This window comes from Lygodium microphyllum, chromosome 12, assembly GCF_053477565.2.
Source record: "Lygodium microphyllum isolate KBCC chromosome 12, Lygodium_microphyllum_v1.1.10, whole genome shotgun sequence".
NCBI classification, from domain to species: Eukaryota; Viridiplantae; Streptophyta; class Polypodiopsida; order Schizaeales; family Lygodiaceae; genus Lygodium; species Lygodium microphyllum.
In genome coordinates this window covers 135,494,193-135,521,197 of record NC_141146.1, presented here as the reverse complement: position 1 = coordinate 135,521,197, position 27,005 = coordinate 135,494,193, and the positions used below count along the sequence as shown (strand labels likewise).

General features: G+C 40.0%; 1 protein-coding gene across 4 annotated transcripts in view; it reads left to right on the top strand.

Moving 5' to 3' along the window:
- The first annotated feature begins 2,597 nt into the window (after positions 1 to 2,597).
- Positions 2,598 to 27,005, top strand: part of LOC148028316 (uncharacterized) — a 36,619-nt gene continuing 12,211 nt past the window's right edge. Inside the window, exons 1-2 of one of the 4 annotated variants that reach the window (XM_087690121.1) lie at positions 2,602 to 3,407; positions 3,616 to 3,653. In XM_087690121.1, the coding sequence (XP_087546247.1) occupies positions 2,876 to 3,407; positions 3,616 to 3,638 (555 nt within the window). In that variant the 5' untranslated portion in view covers positions 2,602 to 2,875 and the 3' untranslated portion in view covers positions 3,639 to 3,653. Of the gene's footprint in view, positions 3,408 to 3,615; positions 3,654 to 27,005 lie in introns of those variants that run through there. The other 3 variants (XM_087690120.1, XM_087690123.1, XM_087690122.1) reach the window with 3 other exon arrangements.

Sequence of the window (27,005 nt, the reverse complement as noted above, 5' to 3'; positions counted from 1 at the left end):
TTCTTTCTCCATTTAATTAAATACAAAAAACATATCTATTTTAACATGTCTTCCTTACCATATTTATACTCTATTGGATTTAATTGTTGAGATTCTCTTTAAGATTTTAAGTACTTTCAAATGCCGACTTTTAAGTGCCATAAAGTACTTTTTCTAGGACACCCATACATCCTTTCACCCATAACAAAGATGCACTAACTTTTGAGCTATCTATTATTGAAGAGTATTTTATATTTAGTGTTATGTGAGAATTTGATCTCCATATCCTTCAAAGTATTTTCTTTGAAATATTGGTTGTGCATTGAATGACTCTTTAGTACCAATGGATACATCTTTCTATGAAAAGAAACAATTTCATAAGAAACTCATTTTTAGTACAAAACACTCTTTTGTTCAAAAGAAAATCTTTTGCATAAAGTAATGCTTTCATACAAAAGGTTCTTCCATACAAAATATTATTGAAATTATAATAATTAAGGTATTATATGTATTATATAGCTATATTAAACATTTATCATTTCAATATAACTTAGGATATTATGGATTGTTTTGGCACATCATATAGTGTGAGAGTATAACTATTAACATGCCTCTAGTGCTATGATAAGTGTGCTCATTGGTCACCTCTCTTGAAACATTTTCCTATCCAATTTTACTATCTCATCATAGGAATACTTGGTATGTCTCCAACTAAAGTTGAGCTAGATTGACTCATTTCATCCTTTGTAAGTAAACATAAAAAAATGGTCCTTGCTTATTTATGTATGATATGCAAGATCCCATGGTAATCCCCATTGTAATTATGTTATATACCATGGCACTCATCATGCTACCAACTACTCTCTAGGGAAGTACTATGAGGAGGGGGTGAAGAGCACTAAAGTATACATAAACAATTGTGGTGCAAAAGCATGCAAGATTCCTACCAACCATGTCATGATCTCCTCCGTAGACTAGTGTGGATTAAACATATCATTAAAGATATCCAACCCATCATATATTGTATATATGTATACACTACTACTTGTCTCCTACATCTATTATAACACACACACACACACACACACACACACACACACACACACACACACACACACACACACACACACACACACACACACACACACACACACACACACACACACACACACACACACACACACACACACACACACACACACACACACACACACACACACACACACACACACACACACACACACACACACACACACACACACATTGAGCAACCTTCTGGCAATGTGAAGCTCAAATACACATGATATGTTACTAGGTGAAAAGTCTACTAGAAGTGATGAACTTTGTAACATCTAGCATCAAAGAGAGTGATCCCCATCAAGTAGTCAAATATAACTACCTCGCTACCTCTAGAATGTGAGGGCATCTAATCTTAGCCGATGTGATAGCCCATTATACACAATTAGCATGTAGGCACTTTTGATGTGAGAAACTAAGCACCATGCTCTGCCACCTTACATAAAGTCTGAGCTATTCTTTGCTTACCAACCTCTTCCACCTTAACCAATCTATTTGTCACCACCTTTGAATGTATCAGCAAAATATCATGCATCATCATGAGAGTGGAGAAAGAAGAATGTTGACATTGTGAGTAGGTACGCATGCACATGCAAACACATATAGAGGTTTGATATGCCATTACCAAGGTTGAAGCTTTTATGCACTCAATGACTTAACATCCAATCATGATTTTTAAAATCTCTACTTTTTGTTCAAAATGAAAGTTGTTGTGGCCCCTTAATAGTGCTTGAAAATACCTTGGTTTTTAGTCCTTAGTTCTTAGGGGGATCAGATTAGATAACCTGAAATTTCTTTTAGAAAGTATGCTCATTGTTATGATTTTATAATGAAACCCTCAAAGTTTTTGTACCTTGGAAATTAGAGGCTAAATTTAGTATATCCGCAAAGTGATGGTTTAATGGTAAACATTGATTTTCTTTTCAAACACCTCTCTCAAAAAATTAATCATGATTTGGTGGCAAAGTCCTCAACTTGAGAGGTACCTTTTTTGCATGTTGCTATATACTTTTATATTGGTGTATGTGGATATCCATACATTTCTGCTATAGAAATGCCCATCTTAGGCTATCAAAACTCCAATTTTGTAACAAAACATTTCAATATTTTGTGATCATTATGATTTTGGGGCCTCAAAAATGACCTTACTTTTCACTTGATTTGTCTGAGGATCTTTCTTTTTAGCCTAAAAGAAAAACATCAGTGGTGGCAAAGCTTGTGATTCGTAATCTAGAGGTTGTGAATTCATGCTCGTGCATCATGGGAAGTGACAACTATGTTCGCATAGAGTGTTCGCGTGGTTGAGGTTCTTGTCAATTGTATACTCAAATCAAGCCACCTCCTTGTGGATGGCTCAAAGAGAGGATCCCAACGTCATTTGCTTGGCTGGCAAACTATCCATGGCCGCGATAGGAGATGTTGATGTTATTATTTCATGGCTAATATTTGGAGGGGAGGTAACCCTCTTGTGAATGTTTGGGCGTGTGGGTCCATAGCAATTGCCTAGAATTTGGGAGACGTGAAAACCGCTAAGGCCTTGGGGAGGAGGACTAAGAAGTTGGAAGAAACAAAAGGACTGAAGGGTACACAAGGGCTTAGACGTCTCATCGAGTAAAGCGTGATACTCATTGAATCTCAAGTGAGGTTACTCATTACAGGAATATGTTCCTCTGGTGAAAGCTTTTTCTTCTCCCCGTGTTGTTTGTGATGATAAGGCGCACGACGCAAGCAATGCCAATGGTGGTGTGTGGTCGAGTAATTCATATAAGCAGATAGCCTAGTGTGCGTGGGCTGAGTAGTATATTCCTGAGACGCGAATATGGCCGGCGGGATTAAAACCTTGATCGTAGTGATGGTAATAAAGATATTGTTGCTGCTGCTGATGAATTTCACAGCAACAGCGTCCGCTGTTAGGAGTGAAAATAGGGGTATTGCAGCTGGAGACAGGAACAAGCTGCTAGCAAACAGTATGCAGCTGGCGGAGGCGGAGGCGGAGGCGGAGGTGGAGGTGGCGGAGTCAGGGGATGATCGTAGGGGGGTGAGGTTGATGAACAGTGATTTATATAAGGATTGCCATCCGGAGAGGTATTTGGATTCGGGGTTGCTGAACTGCGCGGGTGCGGTAGTGATGGCTGCTGGGCCTGTAAACGGGGAATGCTGCAGGGCGGTGAAGGCGCAGTTTGAGGCGGACAAAGACGTGGATCTGTGCGAGCAGGTGCAGTGCCTGAGCAAGAAGCTGCTGATGCGGTTGCCTTGGCTGGACGTGCGATCCATTCAAGCAGCTGCCCTGGCCATTCCCAAGCGTTGTGGCAATATCTGTGGCAGGCGCTATCGAGGACTCCAGTGTGCAGGTAAATAAGTCTCTTCCTTCAACCTTGAACAAACAATTTTGTCTTTTGTTTCTTTTGCAGCTGCGTCAACTTTGAAGACGATCCATTAAATGTTTGTGAAGAAGCATTATTGCTGCTGCAAGGTTGTCATCTTTCTCTTCATTTTTTTCATGAAAGCTTGAAATTATATTAAAAGTGAGAACAGGATTACAAAATGGACTTATTGCAGGCCGAGTCCACCTTATATCTTAGTGTAACATTGGCGGTATGGTCAGAAGCAAATTTTCATTAGATATAATTCGGGTATGCAATTGCCCTTGCTCACACAGTTTCGAGAGTTTCTTAATAGATTTCATCAAATATCACCTTGAACTTAGCATTCTTTCCTTCATCAATCTTTTTGTTTTGAGCAAGTGCGCTCTTCCTGGAACTTTTTGCTTGCTCCATTCCTATTTGCTTCTTTCCTTCTTTCTTCATTCTTTCTTTGTGAACTTTATGCATTCCTTTGCTAATCTTGCCTTATAGTCAAGGTTCTTGCCAAACAATCTCATTTTTAAAACCACATATAGGATCCAAAATCACATTTTCAAACACTAGACTATTCGTGTTGATCCATATTTGCCATTCATGGGAGGGATACCATAAATTTCACCAAGAAGTATTTATGTCCAAGAGAAGCTTGAGGGGTGAATGGGGGCTATAGCAAATTGCAAAAGATTCAAAATATTAGTATTAAAACTACAATTAATGAATAAATGTGGTATTGATTCCGATTCTTTCCTGCATCTAGGGCAAAACCCATTGCCCAATCCTATTTTTCCAGCCCTCTAGCATATCCATATTGCTTTAAGGGTAATCAACCATAGCAAATAGGATATTTTAGATTGGAGACTAGGATTCCAGAGCAATTGAAATCCATATTTCCACTGCTCCTCATTCCAATTAATGTTCCATCTTTTATTTAGTCTAGCAATTAATTGAGGATTACCTTTCTAAAATATCTAAATTGACAACAGAGGTTTTATCATCGATCCAACAGAGTCCTCTGGGATTAATTCCATTCTTAGTCGGATTGCCCTACAAATGTTAGGATCCCAACACTCTAACTTGCTTTGATAAGTTGAAGTTCTTCAAGGGAGACCTAATGCTATTGCTTGAGAGTCCAACTCTCTCCAAGTAGTTGTTTGGGAATCTCATAATTCACTCCATGTATTAAGTCCTTTTTTTATTGATTTTTAAAGCTAGATGTAATTGTCCATTAGAAAACTAGTCTATGAAATAGGCTATGCCACCATATAGGGTCCAAGCTCGAGGGGTTCACTATATATATATTCTCTATATAACATGCATTCATAGCCTATTTATAAATATCCTAATCTGTGAATTTTTTTTGAATAAAACACAATCCTTTTCTATTGAATCTGTAAGTAACCCCTTTATATGACACCCTTTTGTATGTAAAAAATGTACAAAAATGGTATTTTAAAAACCCCTTATTTTGAACTTACGTTATATATACATATATTCATGAGTGGCCCCCCCAAGGGTCCAAAGAGTATTAGGGCAAGGTAAAATTCAGGTTAGGTGAGAGACAAACAAATTCTTTGTAGGAAAGCCAAGCACTTCATAAACTCCTCATCTGTTCACAACATCCCTTGATTGTGAATTTTATTTGACTGAAGGCAATTGACACAACTGAGAGTCCTTTTCACCTAGGTAGGGCAGTGATGACTGAGAAAGAGTGACAACTATGAAGGATAAGTGAGGCCTAGGCTTCATGGTCAAGTTGGAATGCATGGATAACCCACTTGATTGCTAGTTTGTTTGCAAGCTCTACCAAATTGGTAGTCCTATTCCCCCTTCTTTCTTCGATTTGTATAGTTTTCCCATGCTACCTTTGGTATCTTAAAGCACTCACTATTCCTTGACCATAAGAAGTTTCTAGCCATGCTTTCAAGGCTTTTTAGCCCCGTATGTGATGGTTTCGAGTAGGACATGAAGTAGATTGTAGAGAGAATGAAGACATGCTAAAGCGCTACTACCCTCCCTATAAAAAGGAACATTGTAACCCTTTTAGATATTCTAGCTTCTTTTTAACTTTATTGAGAACCCAATCCCATCTCTATTTCTAAGTTACTCTAAATCCCATGGGGATCCCAAGCAATTTGAATACCATACCATCTTCAATTTCTTGATAGCACTCATCTACGAGCCACTAAGGGGGGTTATCAATGTTTTAATCCTTATTTTATTAGGGTTTACCACGGAGCCCGAGGCTAGACAGAAAGTCTATATGTAGTTCCAAAATGTTTAAATCAATTCAAGATCATTGTTAACAATGCCATTAGTATCATTAGTAAACAAGTTAAGGATCATGTCCTTGTTGTTGAGCAATACAATTCCTTTTGTCTTGCCCTCCCTTCATTATGCTCCAATGAGCCATCCCAAAGTATTCGAGGCTATTGCAAAAAGAAGAGGGGCAAGGGGGCATCCCTACCTTATAGACCTGTAAAGGGGAAAGGGGGCTAAGACTATTACCTTAGCACTAGCATTCCCAAATAGGATACTAACATACTTTATGAATCTTTTCCCTACCCCCAGATCATATAGGGACTAAAGGATAAAGCACCAATCCAACCTATCATTATAAGCGTTGTCAAAATCTATCTTAAAGAAAAGAAAGTCTTGGTTCATTTTCCTAGCATATAATTCAAATCCTTCCCATAGACTAATTATGGAATCCAAGATATATCTTCCCTTAACAAATCCATTTTCTTCCTTTCTCAACCAGCCATTCAGATGAGGGTTGAGTCTTCTAGACATAGTTTTTGCAAAGATTTTATATACTGAGGAGAGACAAGTAATAGGTCTCCATTTGGAGATATTACTCTTATCATCCCTCTTATGTATTAATTTAATATATTGAGGAGAGACAAGTAATAGATCTCCAATTTGAGATATTACTCTCATCATCCCTCTTATTGTGTTAATTTAATAACTCCTTGGTTGATGTCACCAGGAGTGCTCCGTATCTTATTGATTCTTTCCATTCTTTGATAAGGAGGACAATTAGGAATTCCTTAAACTCTTTGTAGAACTCATTAGGTAATCCATCTAGGCCTAGACTTTTGCCATTAGCCAAGCTATCTATGGTATTCTCCTATCTCAAATTTTGAAAAGTCCATATCTAGAATGTTTGCTAGAGTTTATGGAACTACCTTTGGTCTCAATCGTACTATTTTGGCCTTGGCTAGTAGGACTTCATTTAATTGCTCCTTAGGGGGAGAGAAAATGTCTGCATAGAATAGTCTCACTTATATCTATAGATTATCCTCATCACTCTTGGCCTTACTTCCATCTTTTTTAGTGAACATTGGCACTACTTCTCTCTCCTTCTTCTTCCTTAAAGTATTAAACATCTCTTTGGAGGGTTTATCAACCTTTCCTACCCACCAATCCCTTATATAGAGTCTAATGGACTTTACTTTCTCCTCCTCTAGTACTCTCAAATTCTTTTTGATTTCTAATATTTTATCTTGGCATTCTAATCTCCCCCTATCAGTTCATCTTCCAACTTTGCGAGTTTAAAATACTTTAGTCTTCTTTCTTCTTTTCTTTTGTTTACTTTCTTTCTCTTGACTTGTTTGAGAATTGCATGTGTAGCTCTAACTGAGGTTGTCGAGGTCTGGGTAGGATATTGAGTTTTTGAGAAAATATTGAGTCATAATTATTTATTTTATTCCTTATATCTCTTGATCTAAAAGGGGAGGGGTTAGTATGGGACCACCCTACTCTTAATATTGCAGTACTATTGAGAGTGAGGCAATTAGTGGATAGTGATCCAAGAGCACAATCTCTTTATTTATTATGCAATTGAAATTAGAGAAAGTAGAGAGTAGACCTAAGGACATGTACACTCTATCAAGCCTTGCTTTTCTTGCAATTGTCCTTGATTGATTATTGGTCCAAGTGAACCCACAATCCTTGTACTAACATCTATAAGACCATGGTAGGACACACAATCAGCCCAAGCTTCTTTTTCACTACCTGCAATGACTTGGCCTTTCATAAGATATCTGTTAGTTTTGTCTTCAACCATATTAAAGTCCATAGCCATTACTAAAGGGCATTGAATTGTCAATAGTGAATTCGATAGGTTGATTCTTTGATCACTTGCAATACAAGGGGCATATAGAGAAATTATAGCCAACTCTTCTTGCCCTTTGATGTGTAGGCCAACCCATTTGTTGCCCAAGTCAGTCATGGTTTTGTTTACCATACCTTTCAGACTAGTCTTGTAGCCTAATTGTAACAACTCCGAAAGGCTAAATCGACTATTCGCATAGGAAACCCTCTTAAGGGTAGGATAATTATGGGGATAATTCATTTTAAAGAAATAATGGTTTTTTTTTTCTTATTTCCCTCCCTAGCCGACTATCGTGTTGGAAGGGGAGGGGAATAGAATGCATGATAAAGCTCCTTGGTGGAGCTCGATGCTTCTAGCTGCCATGGCGCGTCGACATGTTAGGAGAGAGAGGATCCCCCTCCCCTCCCCTATTTAAACCAAGGGGGGGCTGCTGCCGTGAAAAGAGAAAGGAGGGAGTAAGGCCGCCACAATGCCGTTCTATCAACGTGAGAGAGAGAGGGCTTGAGGGAGGGAGAAGCCGAGGGAAATAGCCACGCGTGCTAATGAGGACTGCCATGATTGCCCGCCGCCTGGACATTGATGCCGTCAGACGGCTCTAAAACCCCCGTAGTAACCTTCTGGAAGCTTAGAAGCTTCCAAAGGGGGGGGCCTTCTTAGCCCCCTTTTCCCATGGATGTTTAAACCACCACCTCCCCCCCCCCCGGGTGCTTAAATTCATAAGCCCCCCTTCTTATGCCTTTTGAAACCCCTTCCCCCCGTGTTTAAACCAATTAGGCCCTTTTTAAGGGATTTTAGGATTACCCCCTCCGAGTTATCTTTAAAGGCCCTTAGGCCTTTTCCCACATTCCAAAATGTATAGCCTTTAAAGGCTACTTTTTCCCCTTGGAAGTTCCTCCCTTAGGATTCTATAAGGACATTTTCCCCAAGAAAAATTGTCCTTAGCCCTTTCTTCCCCGTATGCAAAATACCCTTCGGACTTTTTTTTTCCCCATTCAAAAAAGAGAAGAAGAGTGTTGAATGTTTTTTTTAAAATACCTCCCTTTCCCACTCAAAAAACCCTCGTAAGGGATTCCACACCTCATTCTTCCCCATTCGTGTGAGTCCTTACAAGGGCCATTAAGCCTTTCCCATGGCTTAATAGGTCTTAGTCGTGAAAGATTCTGAAACACCCCCTTTCAAACTCCCGACTCCAAGGAGGAAGCCTTCTAAAACTACTTTCGAGGGACATTGCAAGTTATTGCGAAAGAGAACCACAGTGGAATATCAAAAAGAAGTTGTTAAGCTGCTTCCACGGCAAAAATGCCTCCTAAGAAAGTCCAAGGCGCAACAGCGGGAGGGTCATCTCCCGGCATCCACGTGGATATCTCACCCCAACCCCAGGTTTTCCTTCCTAATTTTTATTTGATATTGTTGTAATTCAATCATGCAAGGTTAATTATTAGAAATAGGATATATTTTCGTCCTAGTTGTTCACGACGAAGGAACTTAGTCATCAATACTTTTAAATGAAACATGCAAATTAAGAAAGTATAAACGCATTTCTAGCAAATAGCTTATGCATTGAAATGAATTATAAGACTAGATTATTATCCATTAAAATAGTATACTTCGGTTAAGCTTAGAAGTATAAACTGCATCTCGCACTATTAACCCATATCGCAATGAATCATCATGGAAAGTGCAAAGCATGAAACGATTCTTACGATGCATAAACTCTATGAAATTATCTTTGTCAACTGTATAAATTAGCAAGAAAAAGGTTGCCTATTTAGCATGAATTTTGTTCGCAAAGAAAAGGGAAGATTAGTTGAAATTATCCTAACTGACCTCAAACCGATAAGTTAAGGTTGAAAAATCAATTTATGCATAGTCAACGAATCATGTGGAAGTAATCTCGAAATTATCTTCTAGAGTTAACCAAATTGGCATAAAACCTAAAACACCTAAGCCGTGGAATACTCGTTCAGAATAAGTTAAATTCCAGGAAACGCCTATACCTTAAATACTTGCCCACATTCATTGAATGTAGGGACAGTGAATTGTAATAGTAAAGTGAACTAGGGTTTGTCCTTGAGAATCTTACAAAGATGAAACTTGGAAACCCTAGGTCTAACGACATCAGCCTAAAGAACCTGAAACAGATTGTTTCGCGACTCCATAGTCTCATAGTTCGATGCAGCACTTGCGCAACAAGTGCGGAGTTATATGATCTTGTGATTGGACCACAAGGGGATGGCCAAGTTCTCGCAATGAAGTTGGCATGTCCTTACGCAAGTTATCTTGCAAGAGGATGAATAATCATCCTAATTTAGTGGTCTTTCTTGAGTAAAGAAGATTGATTGGAAACTAAAGACCAGCTGATAAACTGAAGTACCTAATGAACTTAAGGTTTGACCAAGTTGGGTTAACAGGGTACGCCCTAACCCAGGATATAGGGGATCTTGCCAAGTTGCAAGTCATCCCGGATCGAGTGTTGGATGCATTCGAAAGGAAGGATTCATTCCTTAGCAGTTTGCCAACAACAAAAACAATCAATGGAAATGTTTGTGCTTGCTACAGATTTTAGAGCACTGTTTGGCTTTGTTTGATCGACGAATTAAAAGATAAATGGATTTATATACTTCAGGTTGAAGGCCTGAAGGGAGAGGCAGCTTCAATTACGCCCGACTGCTTGCCTAACCCTAACCAAGGGGGTTGTTGACCGCGCCGGGAGAGTGGACCGAACCCGCCGTGAGAGGTCTCTCCGTTGAGTGCTACTTGGAGCAAGAGGACGCTTGGGTGCCAGGGGGCTCTAGCTATAAATCCCTCGCCTTTCGGGCCGTGCACAAGAGACTAACGTGACTCGGGATTGGATCTCGAGGCCCGCATACTAGTCTACAGGCGGAAAACTTGGATTAGTGATCCCTGTGGATTGCTGGATAGCCTTTGGGCAGATTGTGTATAAGCCTACGAGCTGGATTCTTTGTATTTCAAAGATAAATATGATAACCTGTTAATAAGGAACTTGTCTGATATTGTTTTTCTATGTCAAGTGATAAGATTACGTGAAGGAACCAATACCTAACGGGTTAATTAAAGAAGCTAGTTGTTACATGTTCAACTAATGTGTTAGGTAATTAGATAACTAAAACAACCCGAGGAAAGTGCGGAGGATGGGCCATAGGTCCGTCCTACGGATGGGTGGTCTCGGTTGGCCGGGAAATTTTCTCAAATTCACGATGGATAGCAGGAAGATCATCAAAGAACATGAACAACTAAAGCGTTGACCTAGAGTTATGATTAAACCCAATTTACGTTGTTTTAGGGAAACGGAATGGGACTATGCCTTATGGCAGAGAGGTTGAGCTTTGCCTCCCTCTCGTTTCCCATTCTCTTTGAACCAAGTGCAACGTGAATCTGCTTCGGACCTGGCGTTTCTGCGTAAAGTAGTTCGCTTGGGTCCGACGCTAGTTGCCGTTAGGAAATGACCAATAAGGAAAACCTCAATTCAGGTCGATCCTAAGTGGAAACGTCCGGAATACTTCCGCTACGTGGTAGACGTGGAAAGCCCTAGATCGCAAACCCTGTAACATTCCATGGGAGTGCCAAGCGAAGCTTTCTAGACACCCTTTCCGATGGACTGCTAAGACGTGTCCTGAAGATACAAGTGGACATGTTACAGTTGGTATCAGAGCCGACCAACAACGGAATTGTTTTATGAAATCTTAATAAGAAGAAGTAAAGAAAATGTTGATGTTCCAAACATTTCCTTGCCTTCAATGTTGTCTTGCAAAATTACAAAGCGTGGAACAAGTTCTTGGTATTTCGAGTCATGTTTATGACTGCAATGCATTCTCAGCATTATCGACAAAGGGTTGAGATGATGAACATCATGGAGCAAATCTATAATCCATCACCTTTGTACATGGAACGAAGATGGACGGGTGCCTCAGGAATCTACTATATAGCCGCCCACTGGTTTGCTTACCTACAAACCAACCTAAAAAGGATTAAGTGGTTGGAAGATCTGAAAGTCATGAAGTTGTTTATTTTTGTGGAAGCTCACGTAAACTCAACTTTACATATTCAAGGTCGGAGGGTTGAGATGAAATCATATGTATATGAGGAAGTAACCCGTGTAATTCCTGCCGACAAGATTAAAGTGTTGGGCCGCCATGAGAAGAATGGATTCCAACGGAAAGGATATCCTAAACTTCCAATGACTTACCGATTTCTGAAGATCCATGACCCAGAACCATACTATTATACAATTCCTGTAGATAAATATAATACAACGTTGTTCTCCCCAAACTAAATGTAACAGTTGGCTTATCATCGCAAGAAATGTTGTATTCCGAAAGGGCTATGCCCATATAAATACAAATAAGACTTCCTTTTATCAATGTCTAATTGTGCATGAGAATTGATAAAAAGTTAAGTAGCTACATTGCTTACGTAATAGCAGAATTGAAGATGTAATCAATAACGATTATCGTATAATAATGTTAAGAAACCTTTATCCAGGCACAACCCCAGGTACAGGTTCCTAGTTCGCCTCCTACATCAAGTACTGCTATAATCCAGGAGAAGAAGTTTCTTCTCAAGCAGATCAAGCTGCCAGAGTTTGACGGGAGAGGTAGGTCCGTTCAAGCTGATGCTGAAATTTGGATTGAATCCATGGAGGATTACTTCGAAGTAGCCGGTACTGCACCCGCCAATCAGGCTATGCTCTCCAAGTTAAAGCTCACCGACGAAGCCAGACTTTGGTGGAAGCAATGGTGCAGGGATCAAGGGATCGTAGAGGGATGCGTTACCTGGGAGAAGTTGAAGAAAGCCGTGCAAGGAAGATACTTGCCACCTGCATATCGCACGTAGAAAATGAATGACTTCTACAAGCTAAAACAGTTGGGGCTCACTCTTGACGCATACTATTCTAAATTCGTCTCACTTTTAAAGTATGCGCCGCAGATGGACATGACACAGTAGGTGTCCAAATTCTGTGTGGGTTTAAATCCACCAGTAAATACCCGTCTCGAATCTATGCGTCCATCAGATCTTCAAGACGCACTCATTCGAGCTGCGCCTATAATTCAGGAGGTGCAGGTTAGACCAAGGAGTAATAAAGCTTGGTCTTATAATGACCCGAACAGAGGAGCATTCAGACCTCAGATAAAGAGAGTTCAAGGTCATAATCAGGGATAAAGAAAGAAAGCAAGGGCTAATAACATCAACAACTTTGTTCCTACTCAAAGCAATGGCCGAAACCTCTGTTATTTCCACTGCAACAAACCCGGTCACTTCAAGAGGCAATGTCCCAAGCTTGGTGGAGGACATCGCTAAGCACCTTTCCAAGGAACGGGCTGTGGTCAAGGAGCCGCTACCCGAGGCAGAGGAAGAACCGCCTGCGTTGCCAATAGGCAAATGTGCGAAGAAGAAGAAGAAGAAGATCTGACCATGGAAGCAGAATTCGAAAGGGCGACAATCCATGCCGCTCTACACAAGAAAGGCCCGAATCGCCAGTTCTTGGTGATTCAGACACCGTCGGACTATCAAGGTAAAAGTTTCAAGACCTTGATTGATTGTGGCAGTACACATTCCTTTATCTCACCAACTTGTGCAAAAAGATTAGGAATAGCCACAGTAGAAGCACCTACCTTGCTTATGAAATTGGCAAATGGTCGTGAGGTTACTTGTACCAGGCAAACTGCTAAGGTGGAATTCTTTCTGGGAGGAAAGAAGGCTTAGGTCAAATTTAGAGTCATGAATTTAGGAATCCATGAGTGTCTACTTGGAATGGATTGGCTTAAGCCTAATGATGCCCACATTCATTGTGGAAAGGGTTAAGTTTCCTTTCAAAACTCTGAAAGCGAATTAGTCACAACCCAAGGTGAGGCTGGAGTGCCAAGAATCCAATTGGCCAAAGTATCTCGAATCATAAAAGGAGTCAGAAAAGGATTACCTGTCTACTTGATCAAACTCAACAAGCTAGATCAGAAGCAAGAATCTAATGAAGGACCTTCTTGGCTAAAGGAATATGCAGATGTATTCCCTGAAGAGTTGACAGAACTCCCGCCTCAAAGAGAAGTGGATCATGAGATTAAGTTAGTACCAGGAGCTGTGCCAATTGCAAAGAGACCGTCTAGAATGTCCATACCAGAAGCAATTGAGCTGAAGGAACAACTTAAGCAACTACTAGATCAGGGCTACATTCGGCCTAGCAGTTCACAGTGGGGAGCTCCAGTACTATTCCAGAAAAAGAAAGATGGGACACTTCGACTATGTATTGATTACCGAGGATTGAATCAATCAACGGTCAAGAGCAAGTACCCTATTCCTAGAATAGATGAGCTTCTTGATCGTCTTCAGGGTGCAAAGATCTTCTCCAAGATTGATCTCAGGTCAGGTTATTATCAGATAAGGATCAAGGAAGAAGATATTCCCAAGACGGCCTTCAATACAAGATATGGGCACTTTGAGTTTCTAGTTATGTCATTCGGGCTTATGAATGCACCTGCCACTTTCAACAGGTTAATGCAGGATATCTTTAGGCCATATCTTGGTGACTTCATGCTCGTCTTATTCGATGACATTTTAGTCTATTCTAAACATGAAGAAGATCATGAACCCCAACTTCGGATTGTCCTTGAGACAATGAGGTCAGATAAGTTGTATGCTAAAATGAAGAAGTGTGCATTCTTCAAGCGTTAGATTGAATATTTGGGATTCATAGTATCAACAGAAGGAATCTCAGTGGACCAGCAGAGATGTGCTAGAATGGCCAATACTAACATCTGTCAAAGAAATACGTAGCTTTCTTGGGTTGACAAGATGGTATAGGGTCTTCATAAAAAACTATGCTTTGATTGCAGCACCTCTGACAGATTTACTAAAAAAGTAAACAACCATTGCATGGTCAACTCCCGAACAAAATAGCTTCGATAGATTGAAGAAAAGTTTGGTATCAGCACCTATTTTAAAACTTCCAGACCTCAATAAGGAGTTCGAGGTAGTAATTGATGCTAGCATTCTTGCCTTGGGGTGTGTACTCATGCAGGAAGGTCATCCAATAGCATACTCTTCAAGGAAATTGAAGAGTCATGAAAAGAATTATTCTATGCATGATCTGGAATTGTTAGCTATCATCCATGCTCTAAAGCTTTGGAGACACTACCTATTGGGTAACAAGTTTACTCTAGTAACTGACCATAAGAGTCTCAAATGGATCTTTACCCAGAATGAGCTCAACATGAGGCAACGTCGGTGGATTGAAGTGTTGGAGGAATATGACTTTGAAATTAAGTACCGACTAGGAAAAGAGAATGTAGTTGCCAATGCACTTAGTCGCAAGGCATTCCTTAATTCCCTAATCTTGCAGAACCCATCAACAGCTAGATCTCTAGCTACAAAAGTATCTATGCCAAACAATCCAATACTTGAGTTAGCTAGAGAGGATGCATGCCATGATCTGGCCTACCAAACAATGCTAAGGGAGATCTCTATCAAGGATCAGAATCAAAAGTTGCAGGCTAAGTATCATGAATTTTCTATCAATAGTGGGCTTGTCTACTATAGAACAAGGCTGTGTATACCAGCAAATCAGTCACTTAAGGAGAAGATATCATGGGAAGCTCATGATTCCCCTTTCGCAGGACATCCTGGCTATGCCACGACTCTCAATGCAGTTAGGAAGAGCTAACATTGGGAAAGGCTCAAAGGTGATGTTCTCAAATATGTCACCGAGTGTCTGTCTTGCCAACGTATCAAAGGCAAACATGTCAAGATGCCAGGGAAACTGCAACCGCTTGACATTCCCCAAATGAAATGGGAATTCATTAGTGTGGATTTTGTTGTAGGCCTACCCCAAGTCCAAGGAGGATACAACTCCATCATGGTTGTGGTTGACATGCTTACTAAGGTTGCACACCTTATTCCAATAAAGACAAACTATAAAGCCTCAGACATTGCAAGATTGTTTATCAAGGAGATATTCAAGATACATGGGTTACCCAGAAGAATCATTAGTGATCGTAATTCTCTCCTCACATCACACTTCTGGAGAGCTATCTTTGAAGCTATTGGGACTCAACTCTTTTTTAGCACTACCTACCATCCCCAAACGGATGGCCAAACAGAGCGAGTAAATCAAGTCATGGAGGACATGCTTAGGGCATACTACTATCGTGAGCCAAAGAGGTGGATTCAATACTTGGCCTTGGTTGAATTTTCCTACAATGCTTCTTACCAACAAAGCATTCAAATGACCCCTTTCCAAGCATTATATGGTCATGACTGTCGAAGTCCCCTAAACTTCTCATATCCACCCTTAAGGGTTGAAGCTTCAAGGCAAATGTTGGAAGAGATGGATGACCAAATAAAGTCAATAAGACAAGACATCCAAGCTGCCAAGGATAGGCAGAAGGCATATGTGGACTTGAAGCGTCAAGATAGAATCTTTGAGGAAGGAGACATGGTCTTCATTCGCGTACGCCCTAAAAAGAGTTCCCTATCCTTAGGAGATTGCAAGAAGCTAAGTCCAAGGTATTGTGGGCGGTACAAGTTCCTCAAATTCTTAGAACCTAATGCTTATAGATTGCAACTCCCTAAGAACCTAAAGGTTCACAACATATTCCATATCAGCCTATTGAAAAAATATGTACCTAATCCTAACCATGTACTCGATGACCAACAAGTTGTAATGCCAACTAAGGCCTGATAGGATCTTAGATGTTAAGGAGAGACAATTAAGATCTAGAACCTTGAGAGAATGCCTCATCCAGTGGAAAGATTATCCGGAAGAGGATGCCACTTGGGTAGATGAAGGCACTCTCAACCGTCAATATCCCCAGTTTATCTTGAGATGAGAACATCTCGATTCCTCCAAGGGGAAGAGAATGTAACAACTTTGAAAGGATAAATAGACCATTCACATAGGAAACCCCCTTAAGGGTAGGATAATTATGGGGATAATTCCTTTTAAAGAAATAATGGTAAAAAAAAAAAATCCTTATTTCCCTCCCCAGCCGACTGTCGTGCTAGAAGGGGAGGGGAATGGAATGCATGATAAAGCTCCTTGGTGGAGCTCGATGCTTCTAGCTGCCATGGCGCATCGACATGTTAGGAGAGGGAGGATCCCCCTCCCCTCCCCTATTTAAATCAAGGGGGGGCTGCTACTGTGAAAAAAAAAAGGAGGGAGTAAGGCCGCCACAACGTCGTTCTGTCAACGTGAGAGAGAGAGAGGGCTTGAGGGAGGGAGAAGCCGAGGGAAATAGCCGCACGTGCTGGCGAGGAGCAGCCATGATTGCCTGCCGCCTGGACATTGACGCCATTGGACGACTCTAAAACCCCCCTTGTAAGTTTCTCGAAGCTTAGAAGCTTCCAAAGGGGGGGGGCCTTCTTAGCCCCCTTTTCCCATGGATGTTTAAACCACCCCCCCCCCCCCCCCATCTTAAAATAAAAACCCCCCCTTAGGGCCCCTTCCTGTGGGATTGGAGATTTTCCCCCAAAAGAAACTAGGGCTTAAAAGTCTTATTACTCCCCCCCCCCCCGCGCCCCCCCCCCCCCCCCCCTCGTGCTTAAATTCATAAGCCCCCCTTCTTGTGCCTTTTGAAACCCCTTTTCCCCCCCGTGTTTAAACCAATTAGGCCCTTTTCAAGGGATTTTAGGATTACCCCCTCCGAGTTGTCTTTAAAGGCCCTTAGGCCTTTTCTCGCATTCCAAAAGGTATAGCCTTTAAAGGCTACTTTTTTCCCCTTGGAAGTTCCTCCCTTAGGATTCTATAAGGCCATTTTCCCCAAGAAAAATTGTCCTTAGTCCATTCTTCCCCGTATGCCAAATACCGTTGGGACTTTTTTTTTTCCCCACTCGAAAAAGAGAAGAAGAGTGTTAAATGTTTTTTTTAAACACCTCCCTTTCCCACTCAAAAAACCCTCGTAAGGGATTCCACACCTCATTATTCCCCATTTGTGTGAGTCCTTACAAGGGCCATTAAGCCTTTCTCATGGCTTAATAGATCTTAGTCGTGAAAGATTCTGAAACACCCCCTTTCGAACTCCCGACTCCAAGGGGGAAGCCTTCTAAAACTGCTTTCGAGGGACATTGCAAGTTATTACGAAAGAGAGCCACGGTGGAATATCAAAAAGAAGTTGTTAAGGTGCTTCCACAGCGGAAATGCCTCCTAAGAAAGTCCAAGGCGCAACCGCGGGAGGGTCATCTCCCAACATCCACATGGATATCTCACCCCAACCCCAGGTTTTCCTTCCTAATTTTTATTTGATATTGTTGTAATTCAATCATGCAAGGTTAATTATTAGAAATAGGATATATTTTCGTCCTAGTTGTTCATGACAAAGGAACTTAGTCATCAATACTTTTAAATGAAACATGCAAATTAAGAAAGTATAAATGCATTTCTAGCAAATAGCTTATGCATTGAAATGAATTATAAGACTAGATTATTATCCATTAAAATAGTATACTTCGGTTAAGCCTAGAAGTATAAATTGCATCTCGCACTATTAACCCATATTGCAATGAATCATCATGGAAAGTGCAAAGCATGAAACGATTCTTACAATCCATAAACTCTATGAAATTATCGTTGTCAACTGTATAAATTAGCAAGAAAAAGGTTGCTTATTTAGCATGAATTTTGTTCGCAAAGAAAAGGGAAGATTAGTTGAAATTAACCTAACCTATGCCTGACCTCAAACCGATAAGTTAAGGTTGAAAAATCAATTTACGCATAGTCAACGAATCATGTGGAAGTAATCTCAAAATTATCTTCTAGAGTTAACCAAATTGGCATAAAACCTAAAACACCTAAGCCGCGGAATACTCATTCGAAATAAGTTAAATTCCAGGAAACGCCTATACCTTAAATACTTGCCCACATTCACTGAATGTAGGGACAGTAAATTGTAATCGTAAAGTGAACTAGGGTTTGTCCCTGAGAATCTTACAAAGATGAAACTTGGAAACCCTAGGTCTAATGACGTCAGCCTAAAGAACCTGAAACCTATTGTTTCACGACTCCATAGTCTCATAGTTCGATGTTTTGTTTTTTAAGTAAGTTAAGAAATCTCTGGCAAATAACATAATCTGAAACAAAAGAGATTCGAACCGCTTGTGCAACAAGTGCGGAGTTATATGATCTTGTGATTGGATCATAAGGGGATGGCCAAGTTCTCGCAATGAAGTTGGCATGTCCTTATGCAAGTTATCTTGCAAGAGGATGAATAATCATCCTAATTTAGTGGTCTTTCTTGAGTAAAGAAGATTGATTAGAAACTAAAGACCAGCCGATAAACTGAAGTACCCAATGAACTTAAGGTTTAACCAAGTTGGGTTAATAGGGTACGCCCTAATCCAGGATATAGGGGATCTTGCCAAGTTGCAAGTCATCCCGGATCGAGTGCTGGATGCATTCGAAATGAAGGATTCATTCCTTAGCAGTTTGCCAACAACAAAAACGATCAATGGAAATGTTTGTGCTTGCTACAGATTTTAGAGCACTGTTTGGCTTTGTTTGATCAATGAATTAAAAGATAAATGGATATCTATACATCAGGTTGAAGGCCTGAAGGGAGAGGCAGCTTCAGTTACCCCCTACTGCCTGCCTAACCCTAACCAAGGGGGTTGTTGACCGCGCCGGGAGAGTGGACCGAACTCGTTGTGAGAGGTCTCTCCATTGAGCGCTACTTGGAACAGGAGGACGCTTGGGTGCCAGGGGGGGCTCTAGCCATAAATCCCTCACCTTTCGGGCCTTGCACAAGAGGCTAACGTGACTCAGGATTGGATCTTGAGGCCCGCATACTAGTCTACGGGCGGAAAACTTGGATTAGTGATCCCTTTGGATTGCTAGATAGCCTTCGAGCAGATTGTGGATAAGCCTACGGGCTGGATTCTTTGTATTTCAAAGATAAATATGATAACCTGTTAATAAGGAACTTGTCTGATATTGTTTTTCTATGTCAAGTGATAAGATTACGTGAAGGAACCAGTGCCTAACGGGTTAATTAAAGAAGCTAGTTGTTACATGTCCAACCAATGTGTTAGGTAATTAGATAACTAAAACAACCCAAGAAAAGTGCAGAGGATGGGCCATACGTCCGTCCTATGGATGGGTGGTCCCGGTTGGCCGGGAACTTTTCTCAAATTCACGATGGGCAATAGGAAGATCGTCAAAGAACACGAACAACTAAAGCGTTGACCTAGAGTTATGATTAAACCCGATTTACACTGTTTTAGGGGAACAGAATGGGACTATGCCTTATGGCAGAGAGGTTGAGCTTTGCCTCCCTCTCGTTTCCCATTCTCCTTGAACCAAGTGAAGAGTGAATCCGCTTCGGACCTGGCGTTTCTACGTAAATTAGTTCGCTTGGGTCCAACGCTAGTTGCCGTTAGGAAATGACCAATAAGGAAAACACCAATTCAGGTCGATCCTAAGTGGAAATGTCCGAAATACTTCTGCTACGTGGCAGACACGGAAAGCCCTAGATCGCAAACCCCATAACATTCCATGGGAGTGCCGGGTGGAGTTTTCTAGACATCCTTTTCGATAGACTGTTAAGACGTGTCCTGAAGATACAAGTGGACACGTTACACTAATACAACTCCGCCACTTTTGTCGGAATGGTTGGTACATATCAATGAATAGTCTAGGGAGAGTATGTTTAAATTTTTCATCAAGAAATCATCCCTATAGCCTTCACTTCTTACAAGCATATGATGTTAGGAATTGAGTAAATATCTTTTAGCCAATCCCTAACCCTTCTAGCCCTAGAAGGGTCAATCATCCCTTTGCAATTAAATGTCATAATTTTATAAAGAAGTTATTTTATTTTTTATTTTAAACCTTTTTCACCCCTTTTGTGTTTTTGTTGAAGGATTGTTAATTCTATCTCCAACTTTGGAATGTCCTCTCTTCATATTATGACTTATTCATGTCGAGTTCTTCTGCTGAGGGCTCATAGAGAACTTTGGATTCTGGAATGGCTCAAAATCCTCCTCGTTCTCTTTCATATCCTAAATAATAGCATCATCAGTCTTTTCGTTAAGATTTATTCCTTTTACTTCTTCTACATGTTCTCTCTCAGGGGGTTCACTATATATATATTCTCTATATAATGTGCGTTCATGGCCTATTTATAAATATCCTAATCTGTGAATTTTTCCTGAATAAATCACAATCCTTTTCTATTCAATATTTAAGTAACCCCTTTATATGACACCCTTCTATATGTAAAATATATATAAAATTTGTGTTTTAAAAACCCCTTATTTTGAACTCACGTTCTATTTACATATATTCATGAGTGACCCCCCCCCCCCCCCCCGAGCATGTTCTCAACCTAAATTTCATCTTCCAACTCAGAACATGCACTTCCTTCCTTCTGGTTCCCTTAAGCAAAACTATGTCCTACTAACTCATTAGGAATCTCCATTTGAAGGGGAGCATATCTATTCTTATTAGTTTTTATTTAAAGACTTGTATACTAGTTTGGGGGCTGTTTCCTTTTCCCCTTCTTATTTATTGTTTTAAATCCCTCATCTATATTTTCTTTTCTTCCTTAGTTCCTTCTTTTCCTTTGGCTTTGAGTTCAAGGAAATCCTTAATAAAATGCCCTACCTTTGAACATTTAAAACATGCATTAGGTAGATTCCTATAGGTCAGAGATTGTTTGGTACACACATATAGAGTGACAACTAAGATGACAACTGTTTAGATAAGGTCACTCATGTTGGTGATATTGATCACGAGCTTGATTCTCAACACTGCCCCTCAAGCTCAAGCTAACTATTGTACTCCAAGTAGCTCCCTGAAATGCACAAACTTCTCTTTACCAAGTGATTTGGTAAAGATATCTGCTACTTGGTCTTCTATCTTCACATGAAGTAGATCAATCTTTCCAGCAAGTACCATCTCCCTAATAAAATGGTAATGAACTTCTATGTGTTTGGATCTAGCATGATAGATGGGGGTTGCTAGCTAGCATCACACTAAGATTGTCACGATATAATGTGACTTTGCTGACCAACTCTATACCCAAGTCATGTAGCAGTTTCACAAGCCAAATTGCTTCGCATGTTGCTAAGGTTGCACCCCTATATTTTGCCTATGTACTAGATAAAGTAATGATCGGTTGCTTCTTACTACTCTAGTTGATCATATTGTTGCCCAAACTAAAAGCATAACCATTGGTTGACCTCCTATCATAGAGACAACCAGCCTAATCAGCATTTGTATAACCTGTCAAGTCGAATGATTTCCCATGCTCATAAAACAACCCATAATCAGCAGTACCCTTCACGTACTGCATAATCCTCCTAATTGCATCTAAGTGTGGCTTACGAGGTTTCTACATAAACTGGCTAATCAGCCACACTGCATAACTCAAGTCAGGACGGGTAATAGTAAGGTAAATTAGGCTACCCACCTTTTGTCTATACACAGTGGCATTCTCAATCTTAGTCCCAACATCAACTATAAGTTTGGCATGTTGATCCGATGGTGTTTCCATGGCTTTACACTCCATCATGCCATATTTCAACAACATATCATGAGCATATTGTTTTTCTAATACCCATATGCCTTGAGGTGTAGACACAACCTCAATCTCGAGAAAGTACTTTAGCTCACCATGATCCTTAACTTTAAATTCAGCATGTAACATTGCTTTAATTTCAGCAATCCCATGATCATCATCTCCAATGATGATCAAATTATCGACATAAATCAGCAAAAAAACATAACCATGCTATGTTTTCTTTGTAAACAGGTTGTGATCTACATGACCTATCTGAAAACCAAGCTACTGCAAATAAGTGCTTATGCAATCATTCCATGCTCTTAGTGCCTGTTTCAGCCCATGCACTGCCTTTTTTAGCTTACACATGTATGTCGAATAATTAGGGTGTACATAACCCTCAAGCTGCCCCATACACACCTCTTCAAGCAAGTCACCATTCAAGAATGTATTTTTGACATCCATCTGCCATAATTTCTAGCCTTGAGAAGCCGCTAATGCAATAACTGTTCTTATCATTGCCATCTTGGCAATTGGGCTGAAAGTCTCCTCATAATCTAGGCCGTACTACTGTGTGCATATCCCTTTGCAACCAGTCGGGCTTTATACCTTTCCAACAAACCATCTGACTTGCATTTCACTTTATAGACCCATTTGCAACCAATGGGTACTTCACCTTCAGGAGACAAACTGACCAATTCCCGTGTCTCATTTTCAGCCAAAGCTACGTATTCCTCATCCATGGCAGCACACCAATTCTCATCTGTAGCTGCCTCACTGAACTTTGTAGGTTCTCTGTATTCCGACACTTTAGTATATATGCATAATGTCCGACTAAATATCCACTGTATGTCAACCTATCAACTAGTTTTCTGACCCTTTCAGACCTCCTCAATTGTGGTGCACTTTAGGCTTGCCTCTCATGAGGTGGCACATACCTGCTTTGCCTTGCACCAGGTGTCAGAACTGATGGTATGCCCAATTCACTATCAAGACAGTCACTACCAGGTAACTCATATCCAGATGTAAGCAAGCCAATCACATTGTCAAATATATTTTCTTTGCCTTTACCCAATCTCCCCCCTCACCGACATATCTGTGTCAGTGGATGTAGTAGTACAAGCGGTAGTACAATTGCGGAGTCATCCTGTGATGTACTAGCGATACATCTATGAGTCATCCTGTCCAAGGACTAATAGTAGATGAACCATCACCCATCAGGCCACTCATAGATATACTAGCTAAATGATAATTTTCAGCATAAGTAGGGCTGGCTAGTCCATCAAAGACCAATGCATTCGAATAACCATACCATGAGGCCAGCTCATCAAAATCTACATCCTTGCTAATCAGGGTTTCCCAAGTGGATGGATCATAGCATTTGTAAGCCTTTCTCTCCTGTGCATAGCCAAGAAAAACACTTTTGACAGCTTTCGGGACTAACTTCTTCATCTTTTCATCAAGCACATGTACGTAGGCAATGCAACCAAATACTTTAGGTGACTAATGTCCATACAGTTTTTCATACGGAGTCAAATCATGAACCCCAATTGTAGGTGTTTGGTTTAGCACATAAACTGCAATAACCATTGCTTCAACCCAATAAGCATTTGGAAAATTCTTTCCATTAAGCATTTCCTTGGTAGCTTCCATAAGCACCCAATTTTTTCTCTTTGCCACATCGTTCTGCTGAGGTATGTAACTGCATGTGAGCTGCCTTTTTATGCCATATTTAGCAAGGTACATGTCAAACTCTTTGGATACATATTATCCACCTCTATTAGATCTCAAACATGAGATATAACAACCAAGTTCATTTTCAACATGGTTCTTAAAGTCCTTGAAAACATCAAGCACCTCATCCTTGTGCTTCAAAATATACAGCCATATGTATTGGCTAAAATCATCAGTGAAGGATACATAACACCTGGCACCACCAAAAGACGCATTATAGGCAAGACCTCATACATCCAAATGTATCAACTACAAAGGCCGAGAACTATTTTTGACATGTCTCATGAATAGGAATCTCGCTTGTTTCCCAAACTAACAAGCAAAGCATACATGTCCAAGATCATTGTACGTGAACTTCGACAAGTCAAATACAACCTGTTTTTGCTGCATATTTTTCAGTTTCTGTACATTCACATGACCGATGCATTTGTGCCAGATTTCTACATATCCCGAACTACTCCATTATCATGGGCAAACATGGTTGCCTTCAATTCCAGGATAGATGCATCCAAAGTAAACATTCTACCATCTCTTTTACCTTTTGAAATCAATTTACAGCCATTGCCATATTCTTCAATAAAAAAATCATCCCTGTTGAATCTGACTTGCAGATTGTATTCTACCATTTGTCCAATCGACATTAAATTCTTATTAATAAAAGGTACATGTAGTACATAATGTAGGCTCTTCTTTCTACCATCAGGCATGAGCAATGGAACCACACCTATATGTTGAATATCATGCTATGTATCATCACCACTACATACAAATCCATGAGACCCTACCACTAACTCATCAAACCATTCACCATGAGGAGTCATATGATTGGATGCTCCTAAGTTTATGTACCATTTCTCATATTTTTCTTTCTTAGGCGTATTCTTTGATACATGCTGCATAGCAAATAGTCTATCTCCCTGGTCATCCTGAGTACCACTAGAAGATGCATAATGTCCATGTTGCCTACCTTTTGCCTTCATATCTCGAGGGGGGATGGAGGGGAGGGGGGGATCACTCATGAGTATATGTATGAATAACGTGAGCTCAAAATAATGGGTTTTTTAAACACCATTTTTATACATTTTTTACATATAGAAGGGGTGTCATATAAAGAGGTTACTTATAGATTGACTAAAAAATGATTTTGTTTTATTCAAGAAAAATTCACAGATTAGGATATTTACAAATAGATCATGAACACATGCTATATAGAGCATATATATATATAGTGAATCCCCTGAGCTTCATATAAGCTTGCTTTTTATGACAATCCTTCACAATATGCCCATATCTTCCACAATAATGACAGTTTTTATCTCTGTTAGACTGCTTATGTGAGTGCACCACCTCTTCCTCTAGGTGATCTTCCCTTGTCTCGAAAGGCTCCAAATACTCATTATCCTTGTGTATTTGAGCTATGCTAAGCATTTTGTTGTTGTTGTTCATGTGTGTTTTGAGTGTCTCCTCGACCCTGAGAAGCTCCACGAGCTCTATTACCTCTAGCTCACTAACTAGAGTAAAAGACAATGTCTCTGCCCTAAGATGTGCTTGAACATGTATTTAAGCCAAGCTTTACTTCTTCATGTAGTAGCAGTGCAAGTAACTCATCCCAATCAAGGGGTTATGTTCTCATAGAAATGGACGTATCAAATGCCTTATTCTCCTTGTCTAACCTTCAATGTCACTGCAATCATATCATCCTCTAAAACATGAGATCCAATAGTAGCCAGTTGGTCAGCTATGGTATTTATTTACGCCATGTATGCTTGAATGATCCTATCATTCCTACACATGTTGTTGAATTGCTGCTTTAGTTGTATCTTCATTGCATGTGTGACATTACCATAATTCTTCATGAGTGCATCCCAAGAATCCTTCGGGGAATAGCAATTGGTAATTTGCATAGCCATTGCATCAAAAATGCATAAAGAAAACCAATACAATACTTTACTAGCTCTTTCTGACCACTGTTGGTGAGCTCTCCACTGTTCTTGTGTAGAATTCCATTCAGGCAATTCGAGTTCAGCTTCAACTCCCATACATAAATCCCAATAACCTTTGCCAATCAAAAAGTTTTGCATCCTAAACTTCCATAGAGCAAATTTTTTGTTATCAAGCTTCTCTCCCACAATTTGAGTAATATTGTCAGTGCCTTGAGTATTTGCTATATTTGCAACTAAGGTATTCAATGCTATATGCAATTTGTAAGTGCATGACTCCCTGCAATTCAAAAATAGACTTTCTACAATTCAGGAACCTTTTTTTTGCAGTTCGGGAACAGACTTTATGTAGTTCAAGAACAGTTTCCTATAGTTCATGAACAGTTTCCTGCAGTTCAAGAAGAGTTTCTTGCAGTTCAGGAACAGACTTCTTGCAGTTCAAGAACAGTCTTCTTGTAGTTCATGAACAGTTTTCTGATAACCTACTTGTTGTAAACTGTATTACAACAATGAAAAAACACATTTAACTTATCATAAACCAAGCTAAATGCATTCTATGGTAGTGGTAAAACATCCCATTAACAAACTATGTCCATACAAGCATCAATAGATGAATAAAACTAATGCTGACATTTACTAGACTTTCCCATAGTTTATGAGACAGACCAGCAGCCAGTTATGACCAGCAGCATAAACTCTACAATAATCAAGATATTCTTAGCTCAAAAATATCCTTAAACCACCATAGACATGTCCTAGTACATTGGGGATTCAATATGTGACCAAATAAGCATCAATGTCTATATTGTATGCAAGTAGTAGTACCAAATACAACCAGTCCACTACTATAACCAGTAGTATTTTCTATATTTAAACAAGAGTATTCTGACCTCAAAACAGTCCCAAAACATCTCATTCAGTTACCACTCTATGAAAGAGTTTATACATGTCCAACCAGTCAAAATAGATTTCATGTATGTCAAGTGAAGATGATAGGTATCCTTCCGTATCCCAAAAAGCATCTACCACTCAGGTGGTATGATCCAAACATTTGTTAATAGCAAATAAGCATCATAGATACTTCAACCTTGTATGTATATTGTTTCCAAATTCAGGACAGTAACTAGTTCATTGTTTCCAGCCTACAAATAAGCTCAAGAACTGAGCATTTAACACCTAGTGTCATGCTTAAATGCATGAGAATAAGGGCATATACCTTGTTAGGATGAAAGCCACCAGTGCCTTGGAACCACCTACTGTTTACTGTAGTAAACAGCCAATCTACACAGGTATG